General features: G+C 39.2%; 1 protein-coding gene across 1 annotated transcript in view; it reads left to right on the top strand.

Annotated features, from left to right (window-relative positions):
• Positions 1-19,384, top strand: part of LOC128367544 (receptor tyrosine-protein kinase erbB-4-like) — a 319,149-nt gene that overhangs the window by 192,375 nt on the left and 107,390 nt on the right. Inside the window, exons 4-5 of the mRNA XM_053328130.1 lie at positions 11,420-11,551; positions 14,598-14,663. Coding sequence (XP_053184105.1) covers positions 11,420-11,551; positions 14,598-14,663 — 198 coding nt within the window. The remainder of the gene's footprint in view (positions 1-11,419; positions 11,552-14,597; positions 14,664-19,384) is intronic.

Genomic DNA, 19,384 nt, shown 5'->3' with positions numbered 1-19,384 from the left:
GAATTATATCCTGTTGTTCAAGCAGGGAGTAAGGGACAGAATGAGTGTGAGTGTGTCTGCTTCAATATATGTGCCTGGGATTAATTTGCTCTGAAGGTTACATACTGTATACCACCATGTGTTTCTCATCCACTTGAATTGTGCATTGTTCAGAATCTACACTACAGATGTAAAATACAGTATGTAGTGTGTAACTAGCAAATACTGTGTCTTCATATGCAGTTATTCTGCATGTATTCACACTTATACCTTTAGTTTAATATTGGCATATCAGAACTGCAAACAAACACTTGTCCCCTGCCAATTAGAATCAAATGTTCTAAACGACCAAGTGTATGTCATGATTTTTAAACACTGGTGGAAATCTATGACCCATTTCACATTTAGTCAAACCTGCACTTTGCAACACGTTTGCACAGTATGGTACTGTTAACACTATAAACAGCTTTGTGACACAACAATCAGACCACTTGAACTGAACACACACACACAAACAAACAAAGGACTTTAACCTCAGAATCTCTTTCTTGTTCATCCAGTATGCATTCTCCCCACTTCCTTCTAATCATTCATCTGCTTTTGCAAATCATTCCATAAATATGAAAGTCAAAACAAACAGTCACACTGTGATTGTCATGCTCAGTTTTCTGTCACTGATTGGCTGTCATCGCAGCTTCATCATGTCAGTTCACGACTGTGCAGCCAGTTCTTACTTTGATTCTGAAGGCCAGACTGTGTTTAAGACAGGTCTTTGATGTCAGAGATGCTCAGTGCTCATCTCAGAGGAGGAGCAAAACGAGTAGGAAAGCAAATAAAAAAGAAAGAGGACTGGCAGCTTGGTGGGTCTCAAAAAGCCACTGAAGAAAATGTCACTTTCTATCAACTTTTTATATGAGGCCTAAATGGACACCTGTGAACTTTGAGTGATGAAAGATTTTCACTGATAAACGATAGACACAGCAAATCTGCCTTGTTTAAAAAGTTAAATGCAAGGCCATGTTATTCTTGCACTGACGGATATATACACAACATAGATATGAGTTCCAGACAAGATATACATTAAACAGCCTGGTCATAAAAAAAAAGATTCCCAGTTGTAACCACCCATTTATATACTCATCACTGAGGCATGCTTTCCATGAGTTTGAAAGAAGCAGTGTTCCCAAAACTAATTTAATAACCCTGCTTCACTTCCAACACACACATGCACACACATATTACCCTCCAACCCTACGATACCTCCCCTTTCTCCCCTGGCAGCTTAATAATTAATATGCTTATTTTTTGCCTCTTAGGCCGAAGCCTTGGGTAAGTGGAGCAGCTATTGATGGAAGCAGTGGTGGGTAATGGAACATGAAAAGGACTTTTCTGTTCATCTCAGGTCTCCACAGAGATATAGTGGGTGTTACTATATGCAACACCAAGCATGACTTCACCATTTTTTTTTTTTTCAGAAAGTGTTCCCTGGCACCTCTCCATGGTGCATTTATTTGTTACAGTGCTAAAACGATCTAGCCTCCATTGACACTATTTTTCTAAAGCTCTGTGCCAATTTTCAACATATTTACAAGGTGTTCCTTTTTTTGATGTCTGGTCATGGATGTGGTCTGAAAGCACTTCATCCATAGCCATGTTCTTACACAGTTCCTGCTCATATGTAGGGTTTTCTCTCACACATTTGAAAATGTTGTTTGCTTACACAATTGATACAGTTTGTAATGATGGCTGATATCTCAGACAACTTTACCTTACCTTACCTACAGTGAAGCTGATGGAAACACAAGTACATTTATATGGTCTTTTGGACAAATATTATATTATTTGGATTCAAGAGAAAAGGAGAGCCAGAGGTTAGACAATATAAGCTACAAATCAGTGGCAATCACTTGAGAGAAGGTTATCTATTCTGCTGCACTTTTCTTTTTCTTTTTAAAATTTCATCTACCACTCAAAAATGTTTTTTGCTTATTATTTCTCCTGAGTGTTTGAGTTTCATTTTGCAGAATGGCTAAGCATTTCTAAAATCTAAAACATCTTTTTACATGATGAAAACAAGGTTAATGTGGGAAGTTTGAAAACATCAGAACCCTCTACCCTAGAGCCTACAGTAGAAGGCCTTCTCTGGCTTTACCCAGCCTGTCCCTTTTCAGCATTTAGGTTTTATGTTATGGGTAAAAAGGTGGATGATAAATTTGTCAAATTGTTACAAAATCCAAAGCAATTCAATAGTTTGCAGAAGTGTATCGGACCTATTATCTCCCCTCGTGTAACCTCCGCACAGACCTTCTAATGTCATCCAATCCATGACCAAAGCTACCAAACAAAAAGACTATGCACACTCTCTGTTTGCTTCCTAGTTTCACTTTTGTTTCTGTACAGTCTTGTGGGTGGATTTTTCCACCTTGGCTGACACATGCCACGTAAGAGTGTGTGAACAAAGTGGGAGCCGTGGCCTGTAGTGTGTTAATGTCTCTCAGCAGGCCTGGAAAAACAAGGCCTAATGGCGTGTTGTTGTCTTAGCAAACCATGCACTGACTGTAGCCAGCTTCCTCTGTGGTAATACCAACACACTTGGTATGCTTGTGGTAAGAAGCACTCTTTCTCCCCTCAGTTTGCCCGTCTTTCCCTCTCCTTCTCTCCCTTTCTCAGACCCTGTTTTGTTTTGTCCATTCCAGGGAGTGTGGCTCATTTTAATTCAGCTGGCAGGCTGATCACACATCAGCTTTGATAAGCTAAGTGGCCCTCAGCAGGAGCAATTGAAGGTCCTTTTACTCTTTTTTAATCACTCACTTGTTTGTCCACCTGATCATCTTTTATGTTGTTCTTTATTTGTTTTGTTTTTCTTTCTTGCTTATACAGTAGATTTATCTAATCTCAAGGTATTGTAATATGCCTCCTCCTCCTCCACCCTTCCCATAAAGCTCAGATTACCAGGGCTTTATCACAGTTTAAGTTGAAAACAAGCAAAGATGCAACCCCACACCCCCCATAACCATTCTGTCATGATTTAATTTTTTCCTCTTGTCATCTTTAAGCAGATGCTTTGCCTTTGCTCGGATTTAATTCCATAATCCCCAAATCTCAGCCATTTTTCATAAAGACTCATAGGAAACAATTGCGTGAGGGATGGGCCAAATTTAATCAGCAGCCTGTGAATGCAATTATCTTGGTGGAGGAGAGGCGTATGTTTGGGGGATGGGGGCCATGCCCGACGCCCCCATGCCATCTACTATGCCTCAGCAAAGATCTCAACAACATTCTCCTTCAGAGTGACACAAAGGGTAAAGAGGATATTACAAGACTAGTACAATGTTTTTATGTTTTTTATATTTAAAAAATATAAAATAATATTTCAAAAGGATTTTGTAATGACAAATTCAATACATTTTGATCAAGTTATATTATCATTGACTAAAATTGTCCTGTCTTGAGGTTGAAATAAATGCTGCATATTTGTTATATTGAGAGATAAGTGAGTTTTTATGTGGATTATCAGATAATCTCACCTTGCAAATTGTTCCATTTAAACCAGTACCTCAATCGTTTTTTGTACTCCAGTGTCAAATGTATGGTTTACTAAATATAATTTTTTGCACAACCACTGATGTGCATCCAGGCAGTTATTTTTCTCCTTTTGTTCTCTCTAAGACACTTCTCTCATCTCCTTCCTCTCCTTTGTCATTTATTGTTACTGTTTCATCCTGCCCTTACCCCTTCTCAAGATGATTTATGTCTTCTCCACCACTGTCTTTTATTTATCCTCAATGCCACTTATTTTCAGCTGCCTTTATATGGGACTCCACAACTTGTTTTCCACCCAAACAGTCAACTGCCAGGTGAAGAAAGATACAACTCTTAGCTTGAATGAAGTAATAAGGTAACACTTTATATCAAGGTCAAACCTTGGTGAGACTAACAGATTCAAATTCAGTTTTTTGCAGTGAAGTGGAAGCTATCCATTACCCCCAAATATATCCAATGTGCACGTGATGCTATGCATGTAATGCTGTGTGCTGCTGCGGCTTCTCAGCCGTGAATGTCAGTCATCATATGAAAATTAAACGTGCATTTAATGTGTAAGATCCCTCCACATATGCACTCAGGAATAGGCATACACATACCATACAGTACACATTTACTCATGAGGAAAACACTGATCTACAGCTTAATGTTTCTCTCGGCTCAATCTTCAGTGTCATCCTTTTTCTTCCATTTCAGTTTTTCTTTAATCTCCCAACATGGTGCCATCTATTTGTTTTGGTCCTATAATACATCTCTCTCTTTAAACCTTTGCTAGTTTTTCTCTGTCTTTTACCAACAATGACACACACACACACACACACACACACACACACACACACACACACACACACACACACACACACACACACACACACACACACACACACACACACACACACACATACAGAGACACTGCCCACGCTGCTGCCTCTGACCACAGTGTGTTCAGAGGCAGTCAAATCCCAGTGCTGCCATCTCTCTGGTGAACCTCTCGTAAAGCACTTTGATGTAGTCGAATTAATGTAGTTGTTCTTTTCAGGTCAATAGTTAAACACATAAAAGTGCAATTACATTCGAATGGGTACCGCCATTTTGCTTGGGGACTGTGTTAAAATTGCATGCCGTTCCTGTGGGAGATGCTCCATCCTTTGACCTTATATGAGATGAGAGAGATGATGAAGTTTTTGATACACGTGGAAACACACCTCACATACAGAGACTGAATTAAGGAATTCATTTGTGAAATGATACTGAATTGGATAGGTAATTAGATTCATGTTAATTGGATCGGTAAGCCAAATAGAAGTGCATTTAAACAGTAAAGCCTTGAAGTGTGCACCTGTCTCTTTGTATTCTAAGGTGTCTGAGTCTGAGATGACACCAAGATGTATTGCCTGTTGCCTACAGGTATGTCCTAGAAAATATAAAGTGTTTTAATTGTATTGTAGTTCAGCTTTAAAAGGTTGCATTACATCCAGGCAGTAATATCATGAATTAATTTAACAAGAGCATCAACTGGTAATCTGTCATCAAATGACACAGCCACATAAAGTTGTTTGTCATCAGCATTTGGAAAGAGATACCATGGCTCCTAATGACACCAATAATACCCCTTTTCCACCGAGCTGGAGCTGGTGCTGGTTCGGAGCCAGAGCCTGACTAAGCACCGGTTCTTTGCTTTTCCACCGCCAAAGCTCCAGCCTTGAGCCTCAGAACGGGAGCCAGAGCAAGCACCACCTCTTTGCTGGTCTAAAGCAAGAACCGATTATGTCAGCGGACTGGGGGCGGGGCTAACGTCTATTAGCTGGCTAGCGGGGCTAGCGTTCATTAGCTGACTAGTATGGCATTTTCAGAGGGTTAAACATTTGTTGATTAAAAGTACTGTTTATTGTATAGATTTGCAAACACAATCTTTTACTTCAACTAAAGCCGTATACACAGACACACTGATGTTCTCTCTCTCTTTCTCTTCCATGTCTATACACACACATGCACAAGACAAGGCACTCGTGAAATCACTCAAGCTTCTTTATTGTCTTTCCCTCACATGCATGTTTAGACATAGACACACATACACATATACACTTTACATTCAGGGTCTGCAAGCATTTCCTTGAGAACAGAGGGGGCTGGGGGGGGGGGGTGAGGATGGAGTTGTGCAGTAGCAGCAGATGATGGATGGGAGGGGATATCACCTATTTGTTGAGCAAAGGCAGAGCTTTGCTGTCCTGACATCTCCTGTCGCCAACTGAGCAACTCAGAGCAAGGTGATTGACATGACACTGTGCGACAACATAAGCAGTGTCAGAAAAGTGTGCACAAGATATGTCATCTCTTAAGGCTTATTGTTGGTTGTTTTTCAGTGCTGTTATTAGTTGGAGCTTGGGGGGGCTTCTTTTTTTTTTCTCTCTCTCTCTCTCTCTCTCTCTCTCTCTCTCTCTCTCTCTCTCTCTCTCTCTCTCCGTTGCAGTGCTGGTGATGCATCCAGAGGCTAAGGCTTTTGCAGTGGCTCTTCATCAAGTGATTTTTCATTCATTCCACTGTTATGCATATGAAATGGTTCATGTCCAGTTTGCATCCTGGAGTGAATTTGTTTTAGTGCAAGCATCAATATAAAAAAAAAATCAAAATCAAATCATAGGACCATTGTAGTTATTAGTGAATGAATGTTATCTTTCAATGGAATATGTTGTTTTTTTCACTACAGCATTTCCTGCCTTTACTTTATTTAGCAGAAACCCCACAGTTGCCTAATGCACTTAATGTTTACCTACACATCACCTTTTCTCTAAAAGCAAAATCAGAACTTGCTTGTACTTTTAGCAAGAAAGTATTTACCACACACAGCTTTCATCCTCTCTCAGCTGACAGTGGACTTACCAGCGGTGATATTTATTTAACAGTGCACTGTTTGACACACTTGCAAAGAGAAAAGTCATCTATGAGTATTCAACATCCCTGGTTATAAAACCTGATGGAACTAGTTTAGTCATGACACCCAGTCAGACTGATGTCATACAGAGGCCGTGGCGTTGCAAATTCATTTTGTTTTTTGTTTTTTATTTAGAATCCAGCAGGGCTTAAGCTACTCAGCAGCTTCACATCTACAGCTGTGCCTTAATGTCACCGTGTGTAAGCGCTAACGCAGCTGCACGTAAGAGAGCTTACTGGTACCATAGAGTGAGAGCACATGTTGCACAAAGCTGAATATTACCAATGATAATGAGTTTGAATGTTTTTAGATTTTTAACTCTGCCTGGCTCTTTGGAACATCCTTCTGGAAGAAACTTAACCAACATGTATGATCAATGGGAGGGTCCAACAAAAACAGTAATAAAGGTAGAGAGGATCCTGCTGTTTTATATATAAGATTTAGATCCCCTCACCATTCCTATAATGTTTGTACTTCATGTGAACAAAAACATGGTACCATAACTTGAAATGAATCAGATTGTTTTCATAAAACATATTCATGCCTTGCTGGCTGATACAGGACATTTACAATCAGCAAAACCATACAATTTATGAAACTAAGGAAGGAGGGAGGGAGGAAGGAAGGATGGAAGGGAGGAAGAAGGAAGTAAAGGAGGGAGGGAGGAAGAAAAGGAGGGAAGGAAGGAAAGGAAAGAAGGAAGGGATGAATAAGGGAAAGGATGGAGGGAAGAAGGAAGGACGGGGGAAAGAAGGAAGGGAGGGAGGAGGGAGGGAGGAAACAAAGAAGGAGGGAGGGAGGAAGGAAAAGAGGAAGGGAGGAAGAAAGGGAGGACAGACAGAAGGAAGGAAGGGAAGAAGAAGGAAGGAAAGGAGGGAGGAAGGAACAGTCAAAACAGACGGAAGGTTAATGGATATATTATTTGGTTCTTATTTTAGTTGCTGGATCAACATTTAGGGATGCTGCAATGAACAAGCAACATAGCACAACATAACAACCTTATTTGGAATTCAGACGAACTGCACAGTATCAAGAAATGTGATATATCTATGCTTTTCCACCAACACTTTGCTAGGTGTAGTTTCTTCTTAACTTTACCCCAGAGATGCCACACAGTTTATTGTTGTTTGCCACTAAAACACTCACTGATGAAGTGTTGTACTCAAGCGATTCATAATAGCATTTGCAGAGAGATAGCAGAGTAGAGCTGACATCCCCCGCCCACATGTACCCAGCTCTTTTAAGGAGTCAAATTAGTGACCTTCTGGTTGCAAGCCCACTGATAAAGCATACTGGTAATTTAATTGATGCTCATGTTGAGTATAGTAATGACTCATTAGTACTAACCCTGGGCCATGTGTGTAAGTGTGTGTGCATGAATGTGTTTTTGAGCATGCTTTTTTCTGTGTGTTGACTATTCATGTCCACAGAGTGTCTTATTTTGGCATTTCTGCCAGTCTCTCTGTTGATCGCAGCCTAGCAACAACTCCAGCCTCACATTGCTTGTGGGGTATACAGCAGGATCTGCGTCCCAGCATTTAGCCTCTTTGACCCAGAATGCATCCTCATCTTCCCGCAGAGTTTCTCACCCTCTGCTCCACTGAGCTGATAGCAGCACTGAGCCGAAACCAAGTTGAAGCTCTCAGAGTCAATGAGACAGCACAGTGGAGACCCAGGGTAAAATCCCCAGTCCCAATGCTGGAAGAAAAAGAAACTGCTCTGTTGTCCTGATTGAATACCTGTCTATCTGCTATATAACTGTTGGAGTGTTTTTTCTAAATCTCTTGTTGCCTTTCTGTCTTTTTTTACTGTCATCTAGCTAACTGTGTTTGCTCTTACTTATCTATCAAGTTCATCTGCTTTTCCTCATGTCTGTCTACCTGTCTGTGGCAAACAATATGTAAAGAGACTAAAGTTCATATTGAGCATGGTATGTACTGATTGTAGTAGTTGAGCACATGGATCTACTTTAGTATACAGAAGAATAAACTCTATTGTGGCTATTCAATAATGCAGTCTTCCAACACTGGAGCAAATCAACCGTTTATTATTGTGTTTCTGTTGTCCTACATATTTCTTCATTAAACAGTCCACACAATGCTTATTAATTCACTCTCACAAACTCATTAATATGGCTTTTTTTCTGATCATTGGTTTTCTATTTGCCTCCCAGTCTTAATCAAACTCATCCCCACACTGCAATAAAGAAAAAAAAAATAACAACAAGCACTTACCATCAAAATAATTGCCTGCATACATTTGTTCTGCCTCCCTGAATTTCATATTGTTTTCCTCCAACGGCCATGCGGTCTGATATTGTTGATTGCTGTGCCTTTTGAAGCCATACACTCATTCAGAGACGCTTGGAGTTCCTCTCGGGACAAGGAGAGAGGGGAGGGGGTAGTTTGTAAACACGAGCCGTAGCTACGTGAGCGAACTAATTAAGACAGTTTCTCTATCCGCTAAACAATCAACAACAGAATTTAACTATTGATCTCCCCCTGGCCACCGACTGCACTACCACAAAATGTGCAAGCCAAGCATTTACATGTAATGAAAGCAAGGCCTGTATGAGTGTTTTGTGTTATTGTAGGTATTCTTTAATACATGTTTGTTAATTATTCATATCTTGTGACAGAGGCCATGGGAAATGCTGGGACTTGGGTCTTGGGCAAAGTGCCAGCCAATTACACTGTACTGTAACTAGTGTGTTAAAGTTAGTCATGTCACACTTTAAATGAGTGTGTTATGTGTACAGTACATATTCAAGTGCAACATGTGTGTGTAACAGCATTAGCAAACAGTGAAGCCCTCTGGGTGGTGTTGATGGTCACTTGTTTTGGCAGTGTTAAACAATGTGTGTGTTTTTTTCTTTTTTCTTTTTCTTCTTTTTGTTTGAGAGTGGCTCCTCACTTCCAGCTAGTCAGAAACACTTTGCCTTCACTCGTTTACCACACACAAGAATCCTGACAATTAGTTTCTGCTAAGTTGTTACTTATTAAGTTAAACTTAACTTTGGGACAAAACGTTTATTTGAGCAGTTAAAGATGGACAACTTTGCTAAGGGATCCCTGACATCTAGGTTTATGTTGTTTAAGTTGTCCACGCTCATTTGGGAATATTCAAATATTGAGTAATATAGAGAAAAGTCTAGGTTGCATGTCTACCAAAGTAAGTCTTGTACAGAAAAACAATCCCAAGCTACACAATGATGTTCAAGGTATGTTTAATGGAATTAGACCTCACAAGTCACTGAAGGTTAAGAAAAAAATGTGTTCAAAATTGAATGTGTCTTCATTTTTTAGTCATTGTCAAGACAAGATATTGTGGTTATATGTTAAAATATTTTCTTATTTTCCTTTTTTTCTGATTGCTGCTGTATGTCACCATTTCCTCAAGATGTCAAGTGTTGAAGATAAATCAGACAGAGACAGACAGCTTGTGTGAATGTACTGTATTTACATATTAATTAAGGACATTCATTAATTCAAACTATAATGAAGAAACAATATACATTCTCAAGGACTCTAAAAGCCCACTGGAATTGCATATTGACTTGAGATGACATTTACATTTAATCGTAATTCAGGCAAAATGTGTCTTGAATATGTTTACACCTGAATTTGATATATTTTGGCAGCAATTACAATCCGACCAGCCAGGATGAAGGTGAATGCCCAGAGGATATGAATGTATCTTGCTTATCCAGAGTTGAGATGTCCTGCTGGTGTTTTTGTCATTGCTTTGTCTGCTGGTTTGTCCATTGCCCCAGTTTGCCAGCAGCATCCCATTGTGCAAACAATTTGAATTTGAGACGTGGTCTCCTCCTAGCCGAGCGATATTGCTCCTGTGGTGAGAGGCAGGATTAATTTCTCTCCCTAACTCCCACCACAAATGCAGAAAGATAGAGAGAGGGAGAACTCGGGGGTTGGGGGAGGGGGAGAGGTTTGCAGGTAATACCTACCACCTATTATCCAAGAAGTATCATTTAATCGGGCCTTTGTGGGCCGATATTGTATTTGGCTGTTTCTGTATGGTGCTGCCAGGGTGCCGTGTGTATGATTATGTGTCTCATCGGTTTCAGCCCTGTGTCAGTAATCTGTTTGTAGGAAGATAGAGAACACACAAGCTCTGTAAATAATGCAAATCTGCTACTGGGCTTCACTTTGTCTATATTTCCTTCCATCCATCCCTCTGTGGCTTTCTCTCGTCTTTTTTGTCTCTCTGTCTTGACTACTCTTTCTCTCTCACACAAAAGTCAGGATTAGGCTTTCTCTAAACTCCTGCACAACAATAACCAAAACCACCATTCAAATCATTCAACAGACTGTGTGTGTGTGTGTGTGTTGTGTATGTGTATGTGGCCGAAAGAAATCAACTCTTGGTCCACGTCTGGTTCAACAAGGCGATACATATTATCCCATATAAGATCCCTTCATATCCCATTGTCCCAGCACCTTGATTAAATATAAAATTATAAACATGTTGGTGCTATTGTGCTTTTCTGGGGCTTAAATCCCAGATGGATTTAAGGTTGTGATCATAGTGGGGCATAATTGATTCTGTTTGCTTGCAGCGTGGGAAGAGAAGGATGAGAAAAACAACAAAATGGGAAAAGATCAGAGGTTGTAATAACAGCAATATGACATGGCTTTGTCCTGGCTGTCCTAACGACAACAACCATCATCAAATGTATGTGTGTGTGTGTGTGTCTCCAGATTAGCTGATCGCTCTAAATCCCAACCCTGCTCTTTCTCTCATATGGAAAGAAAAGGATAAAAGTACCTAAACAATGTATTTTATTAGTATGTTAATGATTTTGACTCAATGTGTAGTGTTCATCCAAGTCAGTTGTACTTCTTATAACATTATTGCTGAATTACATGTATCCTTAGGGAGCACAATTAGGTACCCAAAAATCTATGTAAATCCATATTGAGTGTGTACTCTCTATCTACTCCACAGAGATCCTGAGTGGAGGTGTGTATGTGGACCAGAACAAGTTCCTGTGTCATGCAGATACCATCCATTGGCAGGACATTGTCAAAAACCCACGGATCCATCCTGTGGTGGTGCCCACCAACAGCAGTGTTACATGTGAGTAGCCAAGCAAGCACAAGAAGAATTTGACTTTGGTTTTGGTTTTGTGCTATACATTCATTTACACACATTCAAACTTGGATGCTGCACAGTATAACCAAACTCAGTTCAACAGTTGAAGGTTCAGAGCCTTGCTAAAGAGCACCTCAGGAACTATAAAGGGGGTTGAGTGTATCTCTTTGACTTTCCTCATTTTCTCTTTTAGTTTTAGGTCCTAACATGAGTTGCTTCCTTTCCTTCTAAACAAGGTCTTTTTTTCAACAGTGTCTGTCATTTCCACTGTACTTAATAGTTTCATTAAAAGTGTTTAGTGGTTGTAGTGGTTATATTTCTTGATTATTTTAATGTCAAGTTGTGCATCTGACACAACCTTGTCACTCTTACATTCCTCTCACCCAGTTCAAGCTCTAATTATTTTTTCTCCTCCAACACTTTGATATGGTACAATAGTTGTGGTAGTATACCTTGCTAATGAGGATAGCTCATGATTACAGATGTGATGACTAATTTGAAAGCATAGAGCTATGTGATGGTTGCTAGAATTCTGAGACAACTTCAAATCTAGCATAGTACTAAATATTATACTGTATCTAAAGTCATACCTTTAACACTCTGGGAAATATTTTGTAAAAAAAAAAACTGAGGTTAGTAAGTTGCGGCAAGGAAAATGGTCCAAAAGAGACCTTAAATCTTAACCCACTGAGAAGCAAAACATTGCCATCACAAAATCACCCGGTGACCCCATTCTGTCAGTCTGCGAACCAGAACAATCCACAATGACTGTTCGCTCATATAACATTAATGCTCTCACTGTAGCCAGCTGGTAGACAAGTTAATGGATACCTAGAGTTATGAGGGGATTTATTAGGGTGAAATAAACATTACAATCTGTTAAGGGTTACGGAGATGATGAGATGGTTGTCAGGGAAGTAAAGATGGAATAACCTACTCTGACCCTGTTCTGCTCATTCATTGACTTAAGCTCTTAACACACCCTCCTTTTATTATTAATTTATTGGTAAAGCTGTTTGGCATTTAAATCTGTTGTTGTTGCTGTTTTTAATTTTATTTAAGCTCATTTGTCTACAAATATGAAATTATGATTTGGTATAAGATAAAAAAGATATTCTCTGAATATATATCCATGGATTTCTCTCTCAACACTCATGGAGCTTCTATGCAGATGTACAACTCTAAGCATTGATATTCTGCTCAATCAACCTCCTCCCTGCAGTCCCCTGGATCGACCCTTACTCACGTGCAGGACCTCATGGGACTCTGCCAAAAGTTCAAGGGTCGTCGTAATCCACTATTGGGAATGTAATCTCCACATCATTCTTTGGGGACACATAAGCTTTACATTGTTATTACATCTTATTTGTGCCTTGGATGTTGTGTTTATTGGTCACTTTTCAAAAACAAGAAAATAATTTGAAATCCATGCCCTAATGATTTTGTTGATACGCCCCTTCTGTCTTTTGTCCTGCAACAGTCCTGGTATGGCAGCATTCTCAACATTTTAACCTTCAGGGATTGTTTTAAGAAAGCTGTAAAAGATTATGGTGCAGGAAGAGGGGTGGGACAGGTTTATTCTAGGTCACTGGGAATTTATAAATTGAGATAGTGAAGACCTTGGACACTAAATGAAAACTCCTTGGCTTGACTTCACAGGGCACCAGGCTCAGAGGAGAACAGGGATATAGTTAAGAGTAGTGGAGGCACTACACACTTGGCACTCATCTCTTATGGTTTGGCTGATATTTATATTATTATCTTGTTTGTATACTGCTTTTCATAGACTCATTGCTGTTGACCTCTCTCTCTTTAGCATTGTGAAGTTTGCAAAGAAATAGGCTGAAGAGACAGAAAAAAACAAAGAAACAGATTAGAAAAAGACAAAGAGAGACAAGGATAGGCATTAAGTGAAAAAAAAAACACAGAGGAGCGATGAATCAGGGAGGGGTTGAGGCATGGAGTAAAGAGATGAAATGTGCAATGGAGAGGGGTGCAGACGAGGAAGAAGAGGGTGGTAGAAGATGGAGAGGCTCGTGTTGGGGAATAGAGTCAGTCTCAATGCTAATAGCTCTCATCTGGAGAGGCTGATGGACAGAGGACAGCACTTCTGCACTTATCCAGGCTCACTTCCCCCACAGTCAATTACCAGACAGTCATTTAAGTCCTCCAAAAAGGCACCAGAAAGGCATTGGGTAGAGCTCTGAGGGTATAATGCTGTGCTTTGCTGCTTTACTGCTTTTATCTCAACTTGGTGTGTGCGGATTTCATGCTGAGCTGATTTAGAGTGGAGTGACAAAAAAGTATTGTCTCATTTTCTCAAAACAACCTGCAGCAAGGTTATTTAAGTTTATATGACTAGAACAACACGTCCAAGTTAGTGTAGATGCTGTGTTGTTACCAAAAGACGAGTTTTATTGTCATTCTTGCATAATAATAAAAATACCTTGAAAACCTGGTTAAATTTAATTTGAAGTGAATGTTGTACAAATAAATCTATGCTGCCACTACACAGGTATAAGCAGTTATTTTAATTAAAATTAATTAATAATCATATCATCATTTGTATAATTAACCCACCAGTCCCGTGTAGTACCTGAGTGCATGTGTTTCTTAGAGACTGTGCTCATTATGTTTGCTAATTATAATTATAATCATTTTCATTGACTCAAAAAGGGCTCGAAATACACATTTTAATGCCTTGTATTTTCAACACTTCAAATAAATCAATGTGAGATGCACAATGCACATACAAGCACATGCATGTGTATTATCAGCCTGTTTTTTACACATGTTAATATTACACATTATGTCTATTCAAAGATGTGTATTTACAAGTAAGCCAAAGGAGCAGCTACATTATTACACTGTGTGGATCAATTTTGGATGTTGGCAGGCTTGAAGGCACACAGACTACAGCTCAGCACTTCTAGCTTATTTTAAGAGTCAGCTATTATGGATACTGATCATATTTTGTGATTACGTTGCCATTCGAAATGCCAATCATCTCTTTCCCTGACATTATGTGCAGGTCAAAAGTGCCATCGCTCCTGTAATGGTCGTTGCTGGGGACCCAAAGAGGAACAGTGTCAAAGCTGTAAGTACACCACTATTATTAGCTGAACATGATCTGCTTTTGGCTTCCTTTCACCGTTTCTGTTGATGTATATTCTGATATGGACATAGATGCTTTATCAACACCTTGTTTACATTCATGTAGATTGTGTCTTTGTAGTCTTTTCTGTTTCAAAATTCTACACTTTTTGCCTTTTGTTGCCACAATATCTTTGTATGCACATTTATATGTGACTCAGACACCAAGAAAACAAAAAACACGAAGTCTGTGACCTTGGATTGCTTTCAAAGAGCTTGGTTTAAAAAAATGTAGTTGTGATATTTACTTATTTAAACTAAAATCGGGTAACTTGAGTAGCTGGGTCATATACTGCATTTTGCAACCATGTAGCCCTTTACATTGCCTGAGAAAACCACCCATGTTTAATATTTAAACTACAATGTATAATTCATATATATGTTATTCATAATTTTTGTGTTTACATACCTAAAGAGAAACGATTAACTCAAATTATGAACACACAGACAAAAACTACAATATATGCCGATATTGCACTTTTCAGTTCAGTGTTTATTAGAAAGTGGATGGTCATCTGCATCTTCATTCATTGAAGGGGTAAAATTGTAACTGGAATTATCTAACTGAGAAAGAGATTTTCATGTGCATGATTTTATAATCCAGTTCCACATTTACATTGTGTCACATTTTCACATAATGATTTTGATGATGAACATTTTTGCCAATGTCTTTTTCAACTTTTCCCTCCCGCTTGCTGCACACAGTAATTATTTATACATTGAGATGAGCGTGCACACAGGTGCCCGCTGCGTTCGCACATGGCACGGCACGAATAACCACTCGCTATTTGATTTCCACAAACATTATACAGCGTGCGCCAGTTACGTGTCGTCTTCATGTCACGTATTTGAGGCGCTATTCACCCGTCACGCACACGTATGCGCAACAACACATGCACAGTGTCTGTACGACGGCTACGTGACACTTATAAGTTTGATGTCATCGTGTAGACGCTGCGCACACGTTTTAGTATAATGTGCTGGCATAAAATGCCCCTGATAGTGTGTGTCTGCGTGGGTATGAATAGTAAGTTGGTTTATATGAGTGGTAAAGTTTTATTGTTTCCTTTACCTGCCCAGGGACTGCAGATGGAAATAAACTGGTAGCTAAATCTGGTGGAAAACATATTTTCTCTTTTTTGAGATTAATGTATTTTGTAGATGGTCCCTGATATAAATAAATATAAAATAAAATAAATAATGGCTCACAAAAACATAGCATTACCCAACAACATACCTAGACCCCCAACACATCTACCACACACCTTCCTGCTGGGACCTCCCACCCTTCATACCAGCTAATGGCAGCTGGGAGAGAGTGTGAGAATGATGCATTACTGAGTCCATCAGCAAGGGAGAGCTCCATGTTATTTATTCCCTCTCCTTCAGTCATCTTTCCCAGGCTCTCAAACTCTGTCAATGTCTCTCTCCATCATTTTTTCCATTACACCCTTCCTGTCTGGCTCTCCCCCTCTCACCTGATACATGTTTAGGGCAAGGGACAATGTACAATGCAGACCACATATTAGCCACCAGTTAATTTGAACCAATAAATAAGAAAAAGTATATTTTTTTCTTTTTTTGCTTCAGATCCCATCAAGTCCCATCAAACTAAAAGACAAAGTACGGTTGATGTGAACAGTGTTCAGGGTGAAATGTATTAATAGTTAAAACATAAAAAAAAAAAAAAAAAAAATACTAAAGTACCGGTACTCAGAACTGTTGGTAACTGCAGTACTTTGAATCTACCTTATTACAGTCCCGTTGTTGGCATAGATGTCATAATCACTCAGCACAGTGTAAATCTAACATCCAGTGTCAGAGGAGGGAAAAACTATCACTCAAGTTGTGGCATTGAGCACATAGAGCAATAGAGGCCTGTGACACATTGATGATTTGAAGTTTGAGTGTTTTCAGCTGACCAACAATGGAACCTGATATATAAGTAGTGAACATGAGAAAGTGTGAAGTCATGGTCCTTCTGCCTATAATTGGTCAATCTGCTGTCACAGATACTACCACTGTCTCTACAGATGCTCATCCATCAATTATTTTATCTCCCCACCCCCCGTCACACACCCACACACACACACACACACACACACACACACACACACACACACACACTCTCACTCATACACAGGAAGCTTGGTCTTTTATATGACTATGTTTGCCTTTTCTGTGTTGTGCATTACAACAAACACAACAAATTCCACACAAAGAAACTTTACAGCTCTAAATATGAACACAACACATATTCATGCAGACCAAAAAAACACACACACTTTTTCCCCCCATTAAATATCTCTTTGTTTCTCTCCCTCCTCTTCCAGTTTGATTGCGCCACCCTCACCATCAATTTCCTCCTCTCGTTCCATCACTCTGTGCACAGACCACTTAATCTATGCCTTCCAACCTGAGCATGTCTCATCTTATTTGTTCTGCAGTCTCGATCTCATTAAGATAATGAGGAATGAACTGTTTGACCAGGACCTGTTAACGACACGTCACAGACCAGCCCCCTGATAAGCCCTGGCCCTGTCTGTCTGCCTCATTTTTTGCCGATATCATACTATCTCTCCATCTTCATCCATACGTGGACGTCATGATTATTTTTTTCTCAAACCCTTTTAATTTTTGGTGTGCTGAAATACATGGAATGAATACGTGTAAAAATGTAAAATGAAAAACAACTTCCAAGATGTGTTTGTGACATTTTCATGAATAATTATTCAACTGTCTCAAGATCAACAATAAACAGGAGCTTTCAGTGTCAGCACCTCAGGGGAAAAGACAGTCTCAACGCAATTGGAATTGAGAGTCACAGCTGTATAACACTAGCGGAGTGAGTGTCACCTTATAAGAATATGTAGACATTTTTTTCCTTGAAGTAGATGAAGAACAAATTTAAACTGTGGTCTGGATACTGTTGTGGTTTAGGCTCAGTGTAGAAAAGCAATCAATACTTATGCCCTCACCTCTTTAGTGACAAGTTTACTCTTTCTTATAAAATGTAATCAAAATGTCTGTATGGTACACCAATGCTGCCATCTTCTGTATATGGAACAGTGCCATCATTAAAGTTATTATTTTAGTATTAAAGTCATTATTATTTTCCCACTATGGCAGGTCAAAATGTTCACTGTGAGAGAGGTTCTGTTTGGAGATAAGGACCACATGAAAAGTAACATTTCTAGCATTGTATATGCAACCTGAATAAGAAAACTTACATTTTATGGTGATAGTTGGTGTAATTGGAGATCTTCTAGCCAGCTGGTGACTGGCCAGACAAACATTGCGAACAGATGGAGCCATGCTGTGACAATAATTTTAAGCCATAATTTAACACCAGAAAGAATCTCCGCAACAGCAATCATCTTTGTAATTTGTTTTTCAGTGATATTACTCTAAGTCTATAGTTTCTAAGAGGGTACAGTGGCCATAAATGTAGATTTTCATTTTGTTTTGGAAGCCATCAGCTGGAGAGGAGATCTCAGACTACAACTTGTAACCCAATCTAAAGTCGATAGATCAATACCATTAACTCGTACAAAATCTCAAATTATCCATACTACTGTAGTCCCTTAATTGTGCCTAAAAATAAATAAGGGAAGTGCTACTTAGGTCCAACCATGCAATCATCCGGCCTAAATTAGGCAGTAGAGTTGTGCTTAAAGAAAAACAATCAGCTTCTATGCAATTATGCCAAACAAAAATCCCCAAACTTTCTGGGCAGTATTTGCAAATATGTATCACTTACTATATTTGAATTTGACTCATTTACATAAAAGATCATATAGAAATGTTGTTCTGTATTACAGTTTATTTAGAAAATAATTGCTGAAAACTGAAATCTAAAGGCCACTACCAGTCTTGGGATATGTAACAAGTGGATCAGTAAAATCTATAAAATAATGCTTCGAGGAATAGTGTGTCTTCTAAAACTTACCAAAGAATGATTAAAATATAACTTCTGCATCACTTCTGTTAGCTGACAGCAAGTTAGTGACATGTATTCAGAAACATCTCACTTTGATTGACTAGGAAAGATTGACTGTCTTTTATTCAACATCTTATCGATAAGACATAAATAAAGTACGGTGGGGTTTTGACAAACTCATGATTCATATAAAGACAGAAGGCCTACGACATAAAACCAACAAAATCTGGTTCAGTTACATCTCATGTTGGTGAAATTTGTGCATATTCTAGAAACATTTCAGTGTTTCCTCTGCAACAAATTTCCCATCTTTATTTATGAAAGTCTTTTGGAAACCAGATGTGGAAAAAAAGCACATTTTAGCTCATGTAAATGGAAACTGTGAGAGGAGTTCCTGTGACTGATGCCGCTGTCCACAGCCTGTTAAAATGGAAGCTTCCGGGCATATTTTATGAGATGAATTCCTTTTGTATTTGTTGTCACCAGTCAACCAGTTTTTTCTTTCCTTTTTTTTTTTCTTCAAGTGGAAGTTTAAAGCCAGATTGATCAACAGCGCTGCGTCTCTCTCTTGGCAAGGTCATTTGTTTGACAAAGTGTCTTTTGAGTAAAGTAGGCTGTTTCATTTTAGCGGAGGCACCTTTAATGGAATACCACTGATGGCAGGTTAGACGTACGGTGAAGTGTGTATGTGTGTGTTTTTGCATGTGTGTTTGGTGTGGCTTGTA

Source organism: Scomber japonicus, chromosome 11 (genome assembly GCF_027409825.1).
Source record: "Scomber japonicus isolate fScoJap1 chromosome 11, fScoJap1.pri, whole genome shotgun sequence".
In the NCBI taxonomy this organism is placed as follows: Eukaryota; Metazoa; Chordata; class Actinopteri; order Scombriformes; family Scombridae; genus Scomber; species Scomber japonicus.
Note: the sequence above shows the minus strand (reverse complement) of the source record. Positions and strands in the feature narration are given on the sequence as shown.